The sequence below is a fragment of the Megalobrama amblycephala genome, linkage group LG10 (genome assembly GCF_018812025.1).
Source record: "Megalobrama amblycephala isolate DHTTF-2021 linkage group LG10, ASM1881202v1, whole genome shotgun sequence".
Classification (NCBI taxonomy): domain Eukaryota; kingdom Metazoa; phylum Chordata; class Actinopteri; order Cypriniformes; family Xenocyprididae; genus Megalobrama; species Megalobrama amblycephala.
In genome coordinates this window covers 3,480,001-3,499,285 of record NC_063053.1, presented here as the reverse complement: position 1 = coordinate 3,499,285, position 19,285 = coordinate 3,480,001, and the positions used below count along the sequence as shown (strand labels likewise).

The 19,285-nt window shown below is 36.8% G+C and overlaps 1 protein-coding gene across 5 annotated transcripts in view; it reads right to left on the bottom strand.

Moving 5' to 3' along the window:
* The window catches only part of dntt (deoxynucleotidyltransferase, terminal), a 180,857-nt gene that overhangs the window by 49,994 nt on the left and 111,578 nt on the right, over positions 1-19,285 (bottom strand). For all 5 annotated transcript variants that reach the window (XM_048204013.1, XM_048204016.1, XM_048204018.1 and 2 more), the window contains 2 exons: positions 9,778-10,026; positions 6,905-6,988 (listed from right to left, as the gene is read on the bottom strand). In XM_048204013.1, the coding sequence (XP_048059970.1) occupies positions 6,905-6,988; positions 9,778-10,026 (333 nt within the window). The remainder of the gene's footprint in view (positions 1-6,904; positions 6,989-9,777; positions 10,027-19,285) is intronic.

Genomic DNA, 19,285 nt, shown 5'->3' with positions numbered 1-19,285 from the left:
GATCATTTATTATAGCTTGTCAAATTTGCCCCTATTTGGGTGTGAGCAAAAACACGCCGTTTTTGTGTGTGTCCCTTTAAATGCAAATGAGCTGCTGCTCCCGGCCCCCTTTCCAGAAGAGGGCGGAGCTTTAACAGCTCAACAGCAACAAAGCTGGAGAATCTCACGCAGCCAAAATGATGAAAGTTTTCAGCCTTACATTGTTCAAACCGGAGTCGACACTGATGGAGAGACTCAGGAAGAAGTTACAACTTTAGAATGAAACTGGACGTTTCTGAATGGTTAGTGGATAAATTTATGTAGTTGCTGTGGAGTTGATTCAACTCATCCACTAGCATGTGCCGTCATGTTCATCTTTTGTGTTGAATTGACCCTCATTTGTGAAGCAGTCCGGCGTAAAATGACGGCATGACAACAACACTCTACTACAACAACTCGTCCTCTTCTCTAAAGCAGCCCAACATGGCCCCGCCCCCTTTGTTGTGTGTTCTTGTGGGCGGGGTTTATGTAAATTTTGGGGTTTGTGATGTCACCAACCCAGGAAGAAGCTCGTTGTAGTCCCTACCAGCCGTTTGTTGTAGTCCTTAAATGTAGAATTCTTTAAAAGAAAATATCTCCCTTTGCATTGAACTTTGAGCGTCATAACTTTGCAGATGTTGTTTATGCTCAAACAGCAACATTACAAACTAACTAAAGTTAACTAAAGTGAAATCATAATCAACCACCCCTTTAAGAATGTGCGGCCAAATGCACTTATTGATTTATGATCAGAATTTAATTTTAGTTTATGTCCATATAAATATCTGCATCTGCACCAAATTGTATATTTTTGCTCAGTTTGGGCCTCTGAATAAATCTGAGGTGTTTTTCCTCATTATTCTCACTATATCACACTGTTGTATCAAATATGATACTCAACAAAAAGCATAAACCCAACAGATTCTCAAAACACTGACATGCTCCTTGCCCTTCCACTTCACGCAGACATCTTAAAATTGTGATTTGTGCTTTCAAACGTGTCAGATGTTGACACCAAGAGTGGCAGGACGGGCCGGTCCCATCTCATGTGAAGTGGGCTTCTGACAAGATCATGCAAATGAATCAAAAGGTCACGACACTGGGTTCAGAGATGAGGAAGTGCACGTATCAGAGCAGCTTTCACACTGTCCATCATCTAACAACCTTTTTTTTTCTGTGCATTTGACTCTGTTTGCTCAAGTCATGCATCTTGTACAGCGGTGCATATAAATGTGCTTAAAGGGATAGTCAAAAATTAAAATTCTGTCATCATTTACTCAGCCTTACGTTGTTCCAAACCTGTATGAGTTTCTTTCTTCTGGTGAGCAGATATTTGCAGAAGATTTGTTGACGCTAGCCATTCCATAGTATACTTTTTTCCTTCTATGGAAGTCAATAGGTGCGTCCCAATTCGCGTACTTATGCACTATTCTATGACGTTTTTAAGTATAAATAGTGCAGTAAAGCATTCACACTGAAAGTTCCAAAAAGAAAAAGTACACTTTAAATATCCGGATGATGCACTAAATTAACGGAAAAAACGAAGTGTGGAATGTTGGACACTTCGTGCACTCAACTGTCACAGATTTAATCATGTAGCGAAGGGGAAGGGAGGATCGGACTCCATTGTTAAATGACAAAATAACCTTATACAATTCACACACTACAAGGATGAGTGCATAGTGCACAAGTGCATAGTGTATAGTGCGTCATTTGGCATGCAACTAATGGCTACTCTCAACTGTCTGGTTACCAACATTCTTCAAAATAACTTCTTCTTTTTTTACTTTAACAGGAGAAAGGAAGTCACATAAAGTTGAACTAACCATACAACATAAGGGTGAGTAAACAATGACAGAAAACACAAATGTTTTAAAGTCAACATGCAATGCAATTTGCAAACCATTTATCTCCAATAATCTGAACAGGAGATTCAATGAGAAAAATTATAGGGTGGGATTTGATCCATTAGGAATTTTTTTATCCATTAGGAATTGATTGGATTGTGAAAATGGCTGTTAAACATCAGAATAGATGCCAGCTGAAAAGTATCTTCCCTTTAATGAACAAAAACAGACAATCATGATGAATCACTCAAAATAAAATGAGAAACATGTATTAAGAACTTAAAATGGTCCTTTTTATTCATTTCATGTTGATTTTAAAAGATAACAATGATCACATTCACAAACACAACCTATTGTGTATTTCTCTCATCCTAAATAAAATGCAACCAAATATTCCTACATGACTAATATAAATCTACTGACAAACAGATGCTATTTTAATTCGTTAAAAGTAAAAATCTTAAATAGGCACTTCCATTCAAAGGTTTTGGGTTGGCAAGACTTTTCATTGTTTTTGAAAGAAGTCTCTTCTGCTCACCAAGGCTGCATTTATTTGATCAAAACTACAGTCAAAATTGTGAAATATTATTACAATTTAAAAGAGCTGTTTTCTATGTGAATATATAGTAAAGTGTAATTTATTCCTGTGATCAAAGCTGAATTTTCAGCATCATTACTCCAGTCTTCAGTGTCACATGATCCTTCAGAAATCATTCTAATATATTGATTATTTGCTGCTCAAGAAACAATTCTGATTATTATCAATGATGAAAAAAGTTGTGCTGCTTCATATTTTTGTGATACATTTTATTTTTCAGGATTCTTTGATGAATAGAAGTTCAAAAGAACAGCATTTATTTGAAACAGAAATCTTTTGTAACATTATTAATGTCTTTACTGTCACTTTCGATTGATTTAATGTAACACTGCTTCACAAAAGCATTCATTTCTTCCATTCAAAAATTGTATACTGTGGAAACTGACCTCCCACATCCACTAAAAATCACCAAAATGAATGCAAGACTCTTACAACCCAAGCAAACTCCTATATGTCAAATGTTTTGTTTGTAAAATGTGTTTGTGCTTCTTTCTTTACAATAAACCATACTTTCCTTTGATAGTTTGTATCTAATGCAATGACATTCAGGCATTAAGTGCGACGTACTTCTTGGTGACGCTGTATTTTTTTCCCCGTCGGCATTTGCTTTGGAGGAAACATGCTGTTTTCTAATGTACAATTTGATCTGAAATGCAAACAAGAAACTGTTTTGCTCTGAGTGCCCCACAGCCAAAGGACATTTGCATGAACTAGAAAAGACAGAAGGACAGTAATATGAGACAGAGAGATGACAACTGCCACACATTCCAGCATTTATCAATCTCCCTGCATCTCAGTCAGAAATTGAGCGATCGGAGTGTTTCTCTGCATGTCACAGCCATGACAGGACACATTATATTAATGCTGGCTCATTGGTGAAATCCTCCCGAGAAGTCCGGCCTGATTGTCTGTCAGCACGCCTGCCATTGAGCTGTCACGCCGACCGTTGTGAGCCGACTTTGACGGATTGCTGCGTTATGGAAAAATTGTAGGAAAATCAATGCATGTTAATACGAGGCAAGTGCCATAACTAAGCCAGAACCCGACGCCTGCCGCCCCGTCGGGGCCTCACGTTTGATTAGTTATTGTCGAGGAAAAGCAATATATTTTTCAGCACGACAGTTAATTTGCACCTCTGTAGAAAATATTTTTTCAATCAGGTTTTATTTTTTTGCCAGTCTGAAACTGTGTTTTCCATTAAAGTGCATGTTGTGTGGGTGTGTATTAGTGGCTCTGCTAATGTGCATGTATGTGTGTGTGTGAAAATGTGTTAATGGATGAATTCTCTGAACACAATAACCAAAGCACTCAAAAACGCACCAACAAACCAACATTAACAGCCAGACCTGAACGCTATAAACATGATGAAATTATCAGCAACTATTTAACATACGACTCTAATGTTCAACATCAGAATATGAAAGGGAATCGGGATTGATTCATATCAGAATTCAACCAAAACCTCATCATGCTACATTTGTGCATTGAGGTCAAATGACTAATTCTCTTTATAACCTTAGAGCACGTATGGGATTTGCATTAATTAGCTCTAAATTTTCATACATGTCAAGATATACTGTCTGCTCATCATATTTACACTTTAACTGCCCAATACAAGAACTGAACGGTGAAAAAAGTGTAACTAGCACCTGAAATAACCAGACTTTTACAGTTTAAACAAAATATGAGCCGTGTTTCCCATGCAAAACACTCTCAATGCTCTCAATGTCACAATGCAATGTATGTGCAAATAAAAACATGAACTGTTACATGATTTATGTATAACAAGTGGTTCCCCACATTATTACAGGAAGGCGGTACAATAATCAAATTAATGTTTTCTGTGCACAAAGATCCGAAGCGCAAACCCAGAAAGCTGCCTCTCGGACAGCACACGAATAGCCTATTAAATCGAGTTCTCTTTCAGGTCTTCTTGCAAAATTGTGTTTAAATGCCTGTATAAGCGAGTATCCTTGTGAAACATAATCGGTTATGTCTTGAGTGAACTTAAACAGTTGAAAAGAAAACGTGTGTAACAGTATGTTGGATACGAGCAGCTCTTAAAGTGACAGCAGCCTAATAAATAAACTACTGCTGTCATCGTCAATATTAATCTAACAACAAAAGACAGAGAAAAACACTCACTGCTCTTGACCGGTTGAGCCCTGATGGAACAGCTCTGAATATTAACTGTGCTATTAAATTAAAGATAAAATATGATAGAGCAATAACATGAAGAGTGAAAGTAAGGCCGTGTGTCCACCAAAACATTTTTTCCAAGGCTAGCGTATTTTTCCAAGTGTTTTCAATGGGAGCACTGCATTTTTAAAACAGTCACCTCAAGTTGAAGGTTCAGCTTTGGAAAAACACAGCACTCAATCACTGTCACATTTTACCCTGCCGTCCAATCACAGCGGAAGAGGGGCGGGACATATACTACACCGACCACAATATATAATATTGTGCCCCCCTAATTTTTAGATGGGACCCCTCAAAAAATACAATTCTGATTTGAGGTAGCAAAAAGCATGCAGAGTTTCAATATATAGAAGCAGAATTAAAGTGAAGAGACATTCAAAGAAATGCATATGACAAAACCAAACCTTGAATGCTGGCTTGTGTGAAAGTTTAAAAAGCCTTGAAGTCTGAAGTTTAAAGGCCTCACAGATCAATACATAAAACAATTCAAATTCAATTTCCTGTATGTTGTGGTCAATTCACTTGAAATTCACACTTATGAATTAAAAGAAAGACAGTCTTCAATTCTGAATTTTGCACAAAGCACTCACTCAGACACACAAACACCTGCCAGTGCATTGAGCTATAGAGAAGCGTTTGCTTTAATTGCATCAAGACAAAGTCCCTTAACAATTATTATCAAGTTTTTCCTTTATGTAGAAAACAGTATCTGAAGCATCATATAACGAGCTAACAGAAATATATTCTTAGAACATTTTGCGAACGTTCCAAAAAGTTTTAAAAAATGTATTTCTGAATGTTCCATGAATGTTTAAAACATCCAGTTCTCACTATGTATTTACATATGAATCATAATTGCAGGAAACAATGAATCAGTTCACTGTCAATTCATGTGAAGAATGGACAGAATCCACAGACTAATTCGTATCTCCATCAACATCTGTTTGTCTACTCGCCCAGATTCATTCAAGTGGACAGAGATGACAATCTAATGCTTTTGAGGGGGGAAATATAATTTTTCAGAAAGAAAATTTACTGACTGGGCCTCTTGGAAGTTTAATGAAACACTCCTGCCCTCTGAACTCAATCAACACTAAACAGGACGGGAGCAGAGACGGAAAAATCTGCTGTTCTCTAGGGAAAATAAAACAACGCTGAATGCTGAATCAACTTATCAACCATCTGAAGACTGTTACAGTGGCAAAGACAAAGATTCAGCCAGTTTTACTTTCTATATACAGCCACAACAATAAAGATTATCCACACAGCTATTTTCTTGTCATGGAAGTACAGCTCCAGACTATTTGAAAGGAAAATCTTCAAAATTTCAATTCATGTCAAATCTGACAACAATGGTATCATAAAAATACAGTATTTTTCATGTCAGTCCATCTAATGCATATGCGCCCTGGAGAATGGAAGACAGCCAGTGACTCTAACAAAAGGTCTTTTAAAGGGGACCTATTATGTCCCACAAGATGTAATATAAGTCTCTGGTGTCTCCAGAATGTGTGTTTGAAGTTTCAGCTCAAAATCCCCCACAGATCATTTATTATAGCTTGTCAAATTTGCCCCTATTTGGGTTTGAGCAAAAACACGCCGTTTTTGTGTGTGTCCCTTTAAATGCAAATGAGCTGCTGCTCCCGGCCCCCTTTCCAGAAGAGGGCGGAGCTTTAACAGCTCAACAACAACAAAGCTGGAGAATCTCACGCAGCCAAAATGAGGATTGTCAGTAACGGTGTTCAGCCTTACATTGTTCAAACCGGAGTCGACACTGATGGAGAGACTCAGGAAGAAGTTACAACTTTTAGAATGAAACTGGACGTTTCTGAATGGTTAGTGGATAAATTGATGTAGTTGCTGTGGAGTTGATTCAACTCATCCACTAGCATGTGCCGTCATGATATTCTATTGTATAGTGTTGAATTGACCCTCGTTTGTGAAGCAGTCCGGTGTAAAATGACGGCATGACAACAACACTCTACTACAACAACTCTTCCTCTTCTCTAAAGCAGCCCGACATGGACCCGCCCCCTTTGTTGCGTGTTCCCGGGGGGCAGGGTTTACGTAAATTATGGAGTTTGTGATGTCACCAACCTGGGAAGAAGCTCGTTGTAGTCCCTACTGTCGTATTTCTCAAGCGGTCTGTCTCCTTGTATACGATCTCTGATCAGTAATAGTGTTCGTGTAGCCATGAGGAGGTGTGTGTGTGTGTGTGTGTGTGTGTGTGTGTGTCTCATACCGTTGCTTTGTCATACAGCACGTGATTGTCCAGCAGTTTTCCTCGCTCCAGCCTGGCAAATCGTCTCAGGTCTCTTTCAAACAGCTGGAAAAAGAACAGAAAACAGTTAAAGACTCAGACTCCTAATGGTTTACTTACTAAAAATTACACAGTTTTTAGCACATTTAACCCTTGTCATTAGCGACACCTGTGGCCGTTAAGTGAACTGCAGCCACTCGCATGATTTAGCAACTCATGCACACGTACACTCTTAAAAATAGTTGTAAATAAAAAAATAAAAAAATGTACACAGTAATATACCGCAAAAATGACAAATACTTCCCAAAATGCATTGTTTTTACAGTATATTACAATGCATTCTGGATAATATTATTTGTCATAGCCTAAAAGTATAGGCTACTTTCTCAAAAACAACAAATATTACCTATTTTTTTGAGTGTAACGCACAAGAAACTGAATGTGATATCAATGCCCTGATATATTCACGGCAAAGTTCTTTCTTGTTCTTCTTCACTTAGAAGTAAAATGATGGAAATACCTTTGCAGAGCATGAACATTTTTAACGAACATACCGACGGCGTCCACGCTGCAGAGAGCAACGTTTAGATGAATATGTAAATATGTGCTGCACTTTTCTCTCAATAACAAAATAAACACAACAAAAAAAGACAGCGGTGAGAAAACAGCAGTTCAGAAAGCATCTGATCGTAGCGATGTGGATATGTTTGACAGATGAGGAAATTAAAATTACACTGTTATGATAGTTTGATTATAAGTATATTTGAGACTATATAGATCTGACTATGTGAGGCTATAGTTTGAATTAATCACTTTTCTTTGCATGAGACTCACATTACAGGACAGAATGCCTCTTTTGGCATTAGTCTATATAATCATGCATATATAAAACCATGTAAGTTTATTACATAGAGAAAATAAAAAAGTGCTCTCTAATATCTCAAACGATTTTTGTAAAGCACAATGAGATTAAATGAAGCACATGAATGTTAATATTGATCCAGGATAAAGTGCTACAGTATTTGTGTATTATAATATGAGACCCTCTTGATCAAATACAGATAATATTACCAGAGGACAGTTAGATCACAAACAGAATAATCTAAATAATTAAACTGCAAACATTCTGCTGCTAAGCAACATTATGGAGTTTGTTATTTCTTGCTTATATATTTCCCTTGAGTAAATAAAGCGCACAGTTAAATGAGATTTAAAACCTGAACACACTACTGTATATTGATGCGGCGTCCTGTTGTTGTTTATGGTATTAAGCATTACCAATCTCTTTAGAGACTCTTATCATGGCCAGCAGACCTATTTAAACGCTTCTCCATTAAGCTCTTCAAACATACAGTATTTTTAATGTTTTTTGTCATTATCTAAAGCTCCTCTAGGTCTATTTGGGCTTGAAATAAACTCCACTATTGGATGCCATGAAACATCCAGACATGAATACATGAATACATTGATTTTTAAAGTATTCTGAACTTCTAATGAGATGCACATGGTATAATGATAAGCCTCAGAAACTAACTTCCTCTCTTTCTTCATCTTCATCGCCCTCAAACTGCACTGATCCTACACACGCCGTGGGTGTTGAAAGCATCACGGGAAAGCAAACCCCAGGAGGCGGTAAGTGGAAGAATGTAATTACAGCTGATGGGTCAAGCATCCACGTGGAGCAGACGGCCCGCAGAAGCGACGCAGGGGACGTGAGCGCTAAGACTCAAGGTTAGGGTTCATCTATAAACAGCTCAAGTCAAACTGTATCTGTCTCTGGACGCCCCTAAACTCTTTCCTCCATGCTTATGAGACGTTTAGGGACAGAAACACAATAGATACTATATATAGATTTATGCATTTGAATTGCATATAAAAATTTCCATGCATTTAACAAAGTAATAAACTTAATGTGATGCATATTTGTCAGTCACACAAATGAAACAAGTCCGATTTTTTTACTGATAAATGAACTGAATGTGCTTTAAATACACAATAATATAATAATATATATAATAATATATATTTATCATCAATAAATCCTAAATTAAATGAATATTGCTTGATCCAGAGCATGCCATATTTTAACCATGTTCATATTTTTTAACTGAATAGTTTTTTCACAATGAACAGATTTATGCTGATTCTAAGCATTTTGAAAATAGGATTATTTGAATAAATATAAATTCAAATAATAATAAATTCAGTTAATAATAAACGATGCCACAATTGTTTGAGTGCAGAAATCTTTCATTTATGTAAATGAGTAGTTCACCCAAAAATTAACACAAATGAAGATATTTTTAATGAAATGTGAGATTTCTGTCCCTCCATTGAAAGTCTGTTCACCCAAAACTCAAAACATTCATAAAAAGATTGTAAAAAAAAAAAAAAAAAAAAATTCCATATGAATTTGAGTGGTTTAATCCAAGTCTTCTGAAGAGACATGGTCACTTTATATGATGAACAGATTTAATTTAGTCTTTTTCACATATAAAAACTGATCAGTAAAAATACATAGGCCCTGTCCCAAATGGCACCCTAAACACTTGCGGTCTTCCTACGAGTCCGTACTTTTGTGACATAACACCACTGTGACTGTCAGGAAGAAGTTAGCAAAAGTGTGCATCGAGGGCGCATATCAACCGCAAAGAGGGCGCTTGCGTGCACCCTTCTGAAACCTAAAAATGCAAATGGGACACCCTATGGTCCCATGGACTTAACGGACACGTGCATGCGGCAGCCACAAGACTGAAAGTGCATATCAAGTGTGACATTTGTGCCATGGTAAACGAAAGCTCACGCATGCTCACATTTTGTCCAATCAGAGCTCTGATATGTAATGGTGCTCATACCGTGGAGCCTGTCCATCCCAGCAGGGCGTAGGCGTAGCGCTCCACCGGAGGAGCCAGCAGATCCACACGCACGGCTTTCCAGTCCCGACTCGCTCCTGCGTACGTCTCTCGCTCCCGGCTCTCCTGCTCTCTCTTCAGCTTCACTATCAGGAAACACTTGCTGAAATGATCCATGGCCTCAAACCGATGGTTCGGCAGCTGACTCAGGTCAAAGGTCGACTCCTGGAAGTCTGAGTACAGCAGGATGTTCTGAAAAATACAATGTTTATTTTATACTCATTTCTTTAGTTTTTAGAATATGAGTGTATGTGGTTGTTTGTCACTGGTTGATTTTGGAATGGAATACACTGTAAAAAACTGTTAAAGACTATAAAAATGCCACAGTAAGTTCCCTTAACTGTAACAGATCTAACCTTACATGTAATTGTACAGTAAAATACTGTTAAAGGGATAGTTCACTCAAAGATCATTTACTCAATGGGTGCCATCAGCTGTTTGGTTACTGTTAGATCAAAATCTCAATAATAGGTAGAATATTTGTAATCCCAGTCATCAGTTAAGAAGTCATCAGTCTGTTTTTCAAATAATAGCAAGCGAAATCTAAACACATAATCATAATTTAATACTGTGATCTATAGACTATTCCAAGATTTGTCTTAATCATTCCCTGTAAGGATTGTAATATGCATGGAGCCAGACATAAAAGCAGTAAAATCATCAGTAGAACAGGAAACAACAAATTAAAGGTGCCCTAGAACTTCTTTTTAAAAGATGTAATATAAGTCTAAGGTGTCCCCTGAATGTTTCTGTGAAGTTTCAGCTCAAAATACCCCATAGATTTTTTTTAATTCATTTTTTTAACTGCCTATTTTGGGGCATCATTAGAAATGAGCCAATTCAGGGTGTGTGGCCCTTTAAATCTGGTGCTCCACGCCCCAAGAGCTCGCGCTTGCCTTAAACAACATTAAAAAAGTTCACACAGCTAATATAACCCTCAAAATGGATCTTTACAAAGTGTTCGTCATGCAGCATGTCTAATCGCGTAAGTACAGTGTTTATTTGGATGTTTACATTGATTCTGAATGAGTTTGAGGCTATATGCTCCGTGGCTAACGGCTAATGCTACACTGTTGGAGAGATTTATAAAGAATGAAGTTGTGTTTATGCATTATACAGACTGCAAGTGTTTAAAAATGAAAATAGCGACGACTCTTGTCTCCGTGAATACAGTAAGAAACGATGGTAACTTTAACCACATTTAACAGTACATTAGCAACATGCTAACAAAACATTTAGAAAGACAATTTACAAATATCACTAAAAATATCATGTTATCATGAATCATGTCAGTTATTATTGCTCCATCTGCCATTTTTCGCTATTGTCCTTGCTTGCTTACCTAGTCTGATGATTCAGCTGTGCACAGATCCAGACGTTAATACTGGCTGCCCTTGTCTAATGCCTTGAACATGGGCTGGCATATGCAAATATTGGGGGCGTACATATTAATGACCCCGACTGTTACGTAACAGTCGGTGTTATGTTGAGATTCGCCTGTTCTTCGGAGGTCTTTTAAACAAAGGAGGAAACAATGGAGTTTGAGACTCACTGTATGTCATTTCCATGTACTGAACTCTTGTTATTTAACTATGCCGAGGTAAATTCAATTTTTGAATCTAGGGCACCTTTAAGGTACATTGCCCAGTTAGAGAACCATTGTCTCATCCCTTTACCCCAGTCATAAAATATCATTCTTCAAAATATCTTCTTTTGTGTTCAACAGAAGAAAGAAACTCATACAGATTTGGAACAACATGAGGGTGAGTAAGTAATGCAACCTTCCGGTCTCTCTCTTGAATCCAACACGGAAGTGACTTAAATTGCAATTCACTGTCTGGCCACTAGAGACAGGCTCCAAAAGGGAGTTAATCCCAAAGACCTCCCATGTTAAAATGGCTAACTTTACAGCAGAAATATGTTTACAGCCTGGTACAAAAAGTGGTTTTGGTCTATATAGCTATTTTTGTCCTTCATGTCAACTGTGAGGGGGGTGAAATTTTTTAGAACTCATCCATTTAAATTATATTAAGCCTTAAAGTTCTGCATAATTAAGGGCATGGCCTCTTGAGTGACAGGTGGATTGCCACTGCTGTCACTACTATCCGTTTGTCTGCTGTCTGTTAAGGCCAGAACACACCAAGCCGACGCTGACGAACTAGTGGCGACGAAAGCAGACTGTGGGGTTGGCTCACGTTGGCAGCGTCTGTGTCCAAAGTTGTCCTGACACACCAAACCAATGCTAAACAGCCGACGGCCAAGTAGCACGTCCGTTCTGCACCTGCGCAACATGAAATGACTTTCCGTACCAGCAGGTGGCAGTATCTGAACAGCCAATCAGAATGATAAGATGGCCTGACGGACCGACGAGCTCCGACGGTGATTCAACATTTTGAATCGGCCAAAAAAAGCCAACGAGGACCAACTTCAGCCAACGGTGCGGAACACACTGAGAAAACTTAGTCGGCTGACGAAGAAAAACTGCCCAAAGGCCGACTGTTGGCTTGGTGTGTTCCTGCCTTTAGGCACCTCAGCTCCACCCATGTCCCGCCTCTTTGCCCATTTTTGGTTGTCCGGGAGTGATGCCCTGCCAAGATGTCGACGGCCGGCTCCGCCCACTTTGGGCTTCAAAAATGCTCTTCAGAAACCTATGGGTGACGTCATGGAAACTACGTCCATTGTTGTATACAGTCTATAGTAATGACATTATTTTCATTTTTGGGTGAACTATCTCTTTAAATGTTTCATTTCTGAGAGTAAAAACAAATCATCTTATAATTCACAGTGAAAAGCTGTAAACTGACATTCACAGAATTCCCAGGTCACATTTGATGGTTTTTAATTTTAATAATTATGTTTCTTTTGTTATCACTTATGTACATTAGGGTTTTATGTTACATCTTATGTTGGTAAATGAATGCATTATTTTAAGGTCAAGTTACTTGTGATGAACTTTGCTTCATCGTGTGTCTTTCTCTTTACCTCCAGTGTTATTATGGTGGATGTCAAAGTATTTTCAAAGGTACAAAACAGATTTTAGTGTGGCCTTGCTAATTCAGCAGAAAATGGCTGTTTAAAATACATATATTTTTTGTAAATAACAGTTTTGAAATTGTAACTTTTTTTTAGGTTGTTCTGTAAATATACAGAATTATTCTGACAACAACAGCTGCTTGTTTTCTGTAAAGTGACAGGATTTTTTGTACAGTGTGAAATTATTACAGCAGATATTGCACGGTATTTACTGAACAGTAATAACAATAATAATAATTATATATTTTAATTAATAAAGTGATATAAATCACTTTAAAACATTAAACGATTTAATACATCCTTGTTGAATAGTATGGAAAAGCTTCTTTAAAAATCTTAATGACCTCAAACTATTATTAAAGCAATATACACTTGAGACAAACATCCACAAATGAAAAGTCCATCTATAAACAGTTCATACTCTTCCTGCATTTACTTTCCACACACCACATAAATGTGTTTCTGCATAATTTTTCAATTTATCTGTTTTTCCCCTCATACTCCATGTTATTTTGTAGTTTGTGGCACAAACCTGAAGCCATCAGCCTCAGATGTAATTTGCACCTTAAATAAGAGTTTGCTTGATTTAACAAATGATTTAGTGTCGGACAGAAAGAAGTCTATTTGCAAACACGCAAGACACGCTCCTCGAGAGCGCCGCTAAATAAACTGAACAAAGAAGTGTGATTGGATAAGTCATTGTGAAGTCTGCTAATAGTCGACCCATTTGAGCGATTCACTGGAGCAGATCCGCAAACCTGAAATACTTCCCATTCTCTGAAAGAATAGAGAACTTGAAATACGGTTCCTGTTAAATTATACGTCTGGATCTCGAAGCAGCGGGACGCCTTTCTCCGTCTGCACTAAATGGTTTAACTCCACGAGAAATGAAATCAATTCAGGACTATTCCTGCGTACAGTCACAATAAATAAAGAGCAGTGGAGGTTTACAAAAAGAAAAACAAAAATAATGGATGGATGGAGGGACTTTAGTTACTTTAGTATCATTGAGACACTCTTGTGGTTTTTATTCATACATTGAATTAGCATTTATTATTTATTTTATTTTTTACTTTAATATTTTCTGTTTTTATTGTCTGTATAGTTTTTATTCATTTTTATCTCAGTTGTAGTTGTACTTATTTTAGCACATCAAGTTAAACTGAATGAAAATGCTACATTAAAATTTTAATGTAAACTTTTGATGATGATGCGTTTACGGTTATTAAAATCACTATACTGAAGTGGGAACATTATTATTAGACATTGTTATTGTTTAAAATAATTTTCAGAAAACGAAAGCTGAAATAAAATAAAATGAAAAACTTAAACTTGTCTTGGCATCTAACTGAAAAGTTGAAATACTAAAATGACTAAAACTAAAATTTAAACTAAAATAGAAAAGACAAAAATAAAAGCCAATTCAAAATATTAATAAATATTGTAATACTATATACATAACATAACACTTTACAATAAGGTTCATTAGTTCACATTAGTTAACTACAATAGTTAACATGAACTAATAATGAATTGCACTTCCACAGCATTTATTAATCTTTGTTAATGTTAATTTCAACATTTACTAATACATTATTAAAATCAAGAGTTGTATTTGTTAACATTAGTTAATGCACTGTGATTTGTACTAGATTAGTAAATACAGTAACAAATGTATTGCTCATGGTTAGATCATGTTAGTTTATACATTAACTAATGTTAACAAATGAACCTTATTGTAACGTGTTACCACAAATAATACTAAAATAACACTCAATAACAGTGATATATCTAAGGAAAAGGGAAGAAAATAAGACAGACAGAGACAAATAGAAAGATAATGCTAATGGAGCAAGTGAAGAGAGATTGTATAAGAGCGCCGAAACAAATAAACAGACAAGAGAAGGGAAGGAAGGAGGGAAAAAAGATGGAGTCAGGGCCTGAGAATTGATTTCCGCTGGCTACGAGCCGCTCTGATTATTCAGCGCCTGATGGGGGCAGAACTAAGACGATTTACATTACAAATTGTCAGTTTAATTGCAGCAGCCTTAATAATTGTTGCACTACTGTATCCCTCTCACAGACCATAAATCTGAAGCGCTCGTCTTAAAGAGCAATAACTGCCAGAGGGTTGGAGCTCCCGCCGCCCTCTCCATCCGTTAAACCCCGAGACGCTCAGTGTAAACCTTGTGTAAAAATAACCTTGTGCTAAACGCAAGCGCGACTGTTTCTCCGCCAATGACACCCTGATTCTGTAGCAGGGAATGTGAGACTTTCAAGCAGGCCCATGAGGGGGCAAAAGAGGGTATTGCCTCCCTCCACCCCCGAAACTGGACTGATTTTAACCCTTTGATGCATATGATCGCACCGATGTGATTAGAATGCTAAATTCAAACGTGCTTTCACGCTTGTCATATATCACAACTATTAATTCAGACATTTAAATGAAGTTCTAGGCAATATATATATATATATATATATATATATATATATATATATATATATATATATATATATAAAAACATTTATAGTTTGTTAAATTCAAATTCCATACGTCTGTTTTTCAAGCACCTTATTACGACCAATATTTACATTTTAAAGTCATGCGCCCTCTAGCTGGCGTCAAAATAATGACAGTGTCGTGTTACATCTGTCGATATGAAATGACGCATAACTGTCGTTGCCAATCAAAATGCATGTTCATTGAAATGCAATGTGTGGACTTTTTACACCATTTCTCCTATTTCCAATTTGCAAAACTAATTTTTTTATTAACGACTACACCCACCCCAACCCTAAACCTACCCTTAGTGATTTATAGTGCATATACACTTTATGAGCATATGCATTACCTGGGATCGAACCCATGATCGCATGATCACATGATTGCATGTTGTTATTGCAATGCTCTGCCAACTGAGCTAAGCATAACCCAAAATATGATGCAGATAAAAGGGAACAATGCATTAAAATGAAAGTGTCCTGTTGTCGATAGGGGCGCAACTTTAGTAAACACTCCTATGGGTCGTATTTCAGAGAAGTGACAAACAACCTATATGGTCGTATTGGTGGGAGAACATGTTGAGTTTACTCTATTCTTCTTCCAGTTCACCGGCCACTTACTTTTGTTTTTTGGGGAAAATGTATGAATTTACGTGATGTAAATATGACAGATTTGCGGTGCAAACTCATTGCGCGTTATATCAACTAACATGATGTGTTTGAACGACAAAATACATTCACTTCCACATATTTGACAATCAGAATATATCATATAATTCATGATATAGTTAACAAGTTTGTGAATATTTTGAATGAAAAAGGAAAAAGGAAATAAATGCTGTATAGTTCTGTCATAGTGTGGCTGACGTGTCGCCAAGGAATTAATACGTTCTGAAATAATGTTTGCCTTAAAAAAAACTCACGCCGGGGGCTCCGCTAGAATATAGAGCTGAATATATCACGGTTATTTCTCCTCTAATTCTTGTGAAGCCTTAAAAAAAACACACACAAATGAGTCAATAGTGCAGGGGTTTAAGAGTTTATGAAAATCTAGTAATTAATTAAATCCTAAAAATCAAATTCTAAAAATGTATTTTTATATTTTTTATACATTTTATTATTTTTTTTTTCATATTTTTATTTAAGAAATTTTTTATATATGTATACATATATTTTTCGAATAAAAATCAAACACTTAGGCCTACTAAAAACAGATTAAATATTGTTTATAGATTGTTTATAACATTTTGGTGTTTATCTGCATGTCATGTGACCATTAAAGGGTTAGTTCACCCAAAAACGATTGAATGTTTACATCCAGCACTCCCAGAACACCGGCTCATTATTGACACAAAAGAGAAGAAATTGTTGAATAAAGTCATTATTTTGTTTTGTTGCATAAAAATGATTCTTGTTGCTTCATAACATTAAGATTGAACCACTGCAGTCACACAGACTATTTTAACAATGTCTTTTCTACCTTTCTGGACCTTGAAAGTGTTTATTATATTGCTGTCTATGGACAGAGTCATATACCTCTCGGATTTCATCAAAAATATCTTAATTTGTGTTCCTAATAATACGAAGGTCTTACGGTGTGGAACGACATGAGGGTGAGTAATGAACTGACCCTTTAACTGACATTAGAGAACTGTGAACATGCAAATGTATTGTCAGGTTTTAAATCATTTAAGTCAAATCGAAAACAAACCTTCTGTGTTTATGTAATCTGTATGAAAAGAGAGCCATGTCAGAAGTCTGTGATTCAGCTCATTATCCGCTAATGCGGCCACGCCCACGGAGCCAGCGCTATTCAGACGCAAATTCAGAGGCAATACATGCATTCATCGTCTCAATCGTGTATTTATTGTCTTCAAAAGTGTTTATCTGGACGTAAAAGTCATGGTTAGGGAGCTCTAGAAGACATGCAGTTAGTTCCTGTTTTCTTTTCTTCTACAGATGAATTTTAGATGAGTTTTTGTTTCTTTAGCGCCCTCCGGCTGCAGTATGAATTGGAAACTCCATTCATGGAATAGCCTCTTCTTCTTTTAGATGAATTTGTGGACTAAAAATGCAGAGAGCGCCCTCCGACTTCAAGGATGAATTGAAAACACCAGCGCTCATAGTAATGACAATGAATATTAAATAAATATAACTTCTCAGTATAGAAAATTGACATAAGCATATGAGAATCCAATATTTCTCCAAATGTGCAGGCTTTTAAACTAAAAGCCTATATTCAGACTCTTTGCATCACAGAAATACATTATATTTTAAAATATAATATAAAACCATTACTTTATATTGTAATAATATTTTTCTGTATGTTTCATATATCATGATGAGCTTGAGACATCACAGAAGGTTTTTTTTCACAGCCTACCTGACTGAAATGCCTCATTAATATGCAAGTCATTTCAGCTCATTACTATCCAATTCTTTTGTCTTCTCAGGTGAGAATGGCCCATTATTCAGTGGTGATTCACGCCTCCTCGCATACTGTGTTTCTTGGCAAAAAGTGTCTTACAAAAACTAAATCAATATATTGTTTTATATGAAGGAGTAGGCAGCATAATTTTTACATAATTTTGAAGCAAAAACTCTAGTCTACAGCCTCCAATACCCAGAAGTCTTGTGAACACAGATTTAATATACTTATTTTGGCCTTATTTCAGTGACTTAAGTTTTTTGTTTTTTCAGTAACCACGCATAAACATTATTCCTTCAAAAACACAAACATGTACATACATGTTCCTCACATATTATTGTAGCCTAGTTTGTGCTGAATACAGTGTAATGACACTTTTGTCATTTATATGTTTATGAACAACTGAAAAAAGCACAAATGTCAGAGCATGTCAAAACTTCTCCAGGCCCCAAATCAGCCTCAGACTCCAGAGGGTTAAATTACTGAAATATCAACAATACTTTACTAAGTAAATATTTTAGGTCAAATGGGCTCAGCAGACCAAAAAATCCATGCAGATCATCTTTTGTTCCTCTTTTCTACGACACTTTGGATAAAAGCTAAGTGCATAAATGTAAATACTGAGACACAGCTAAAAAATATAGATCTCATTGAGGGCTAAAAAACACTTTATACATTAATGACATCTCATTTGTGAAATGTCTCTTTGAGAACAGCAGACTTCAGTATATTTCTGTAAAAACACTTGGGCTGCATCCAAATGCTCATGGCTATCTGTGCCGGACAGTATGCGAGATTAGGATTAGTGCTTCTCAAATCATAGGACTCTGATTCGTAAGGCAAAGGTGCCCAGATGGTGGAATATTTCCTGTGGATCTGTGCATGCCTTTGGAGTTATGTTTGCCCTCAATTTCTCATGCAATGGAAGAGGACGTTGCAAATTTTTGACTTTTTAGTTGGCAATGAGGCTAAAGCAGCTCCAGCTGCACCGGATGAACCTAAAGCACAGCAGAGATGGAGCAAAGATTCAGCTGTCTGCTAACACTTACAGAGGCATTCACAATGTCATGTGACTTTGCAGTTCTTAATCATCATGAAAGTTTTTTATCTGCATGCGTTTTAAAGCCACATCAGTCTAAACTTCTGATATGTGGTTTTCTGAGCGCACACATACAAAGCATGTGCACAGAAAGCTGGCTGTCAGATGGTGCGTCCTGTGAGTATTAAACTAAGTTTTCTTTAACGTCTTATTGCACTTAAACTGTTAAATACACACAAGGTTGTGTACTGAATAACTTTAGTAGCTTTAATAAGAATACATTTCTTGAATGCTGCTGTTAAATGCTCTAGCAAGAAGATAAACATGGCGGACTGTGTACAGCTCACTGAGGGCGGGGTCTATGCTAATAGGGTAGAGTCCGTCAGCAGCTGTGGGTGGGGCTTGTGGACATTCAGTCTTAGGGTCGGATTTACTAACAGCTTGGTCCA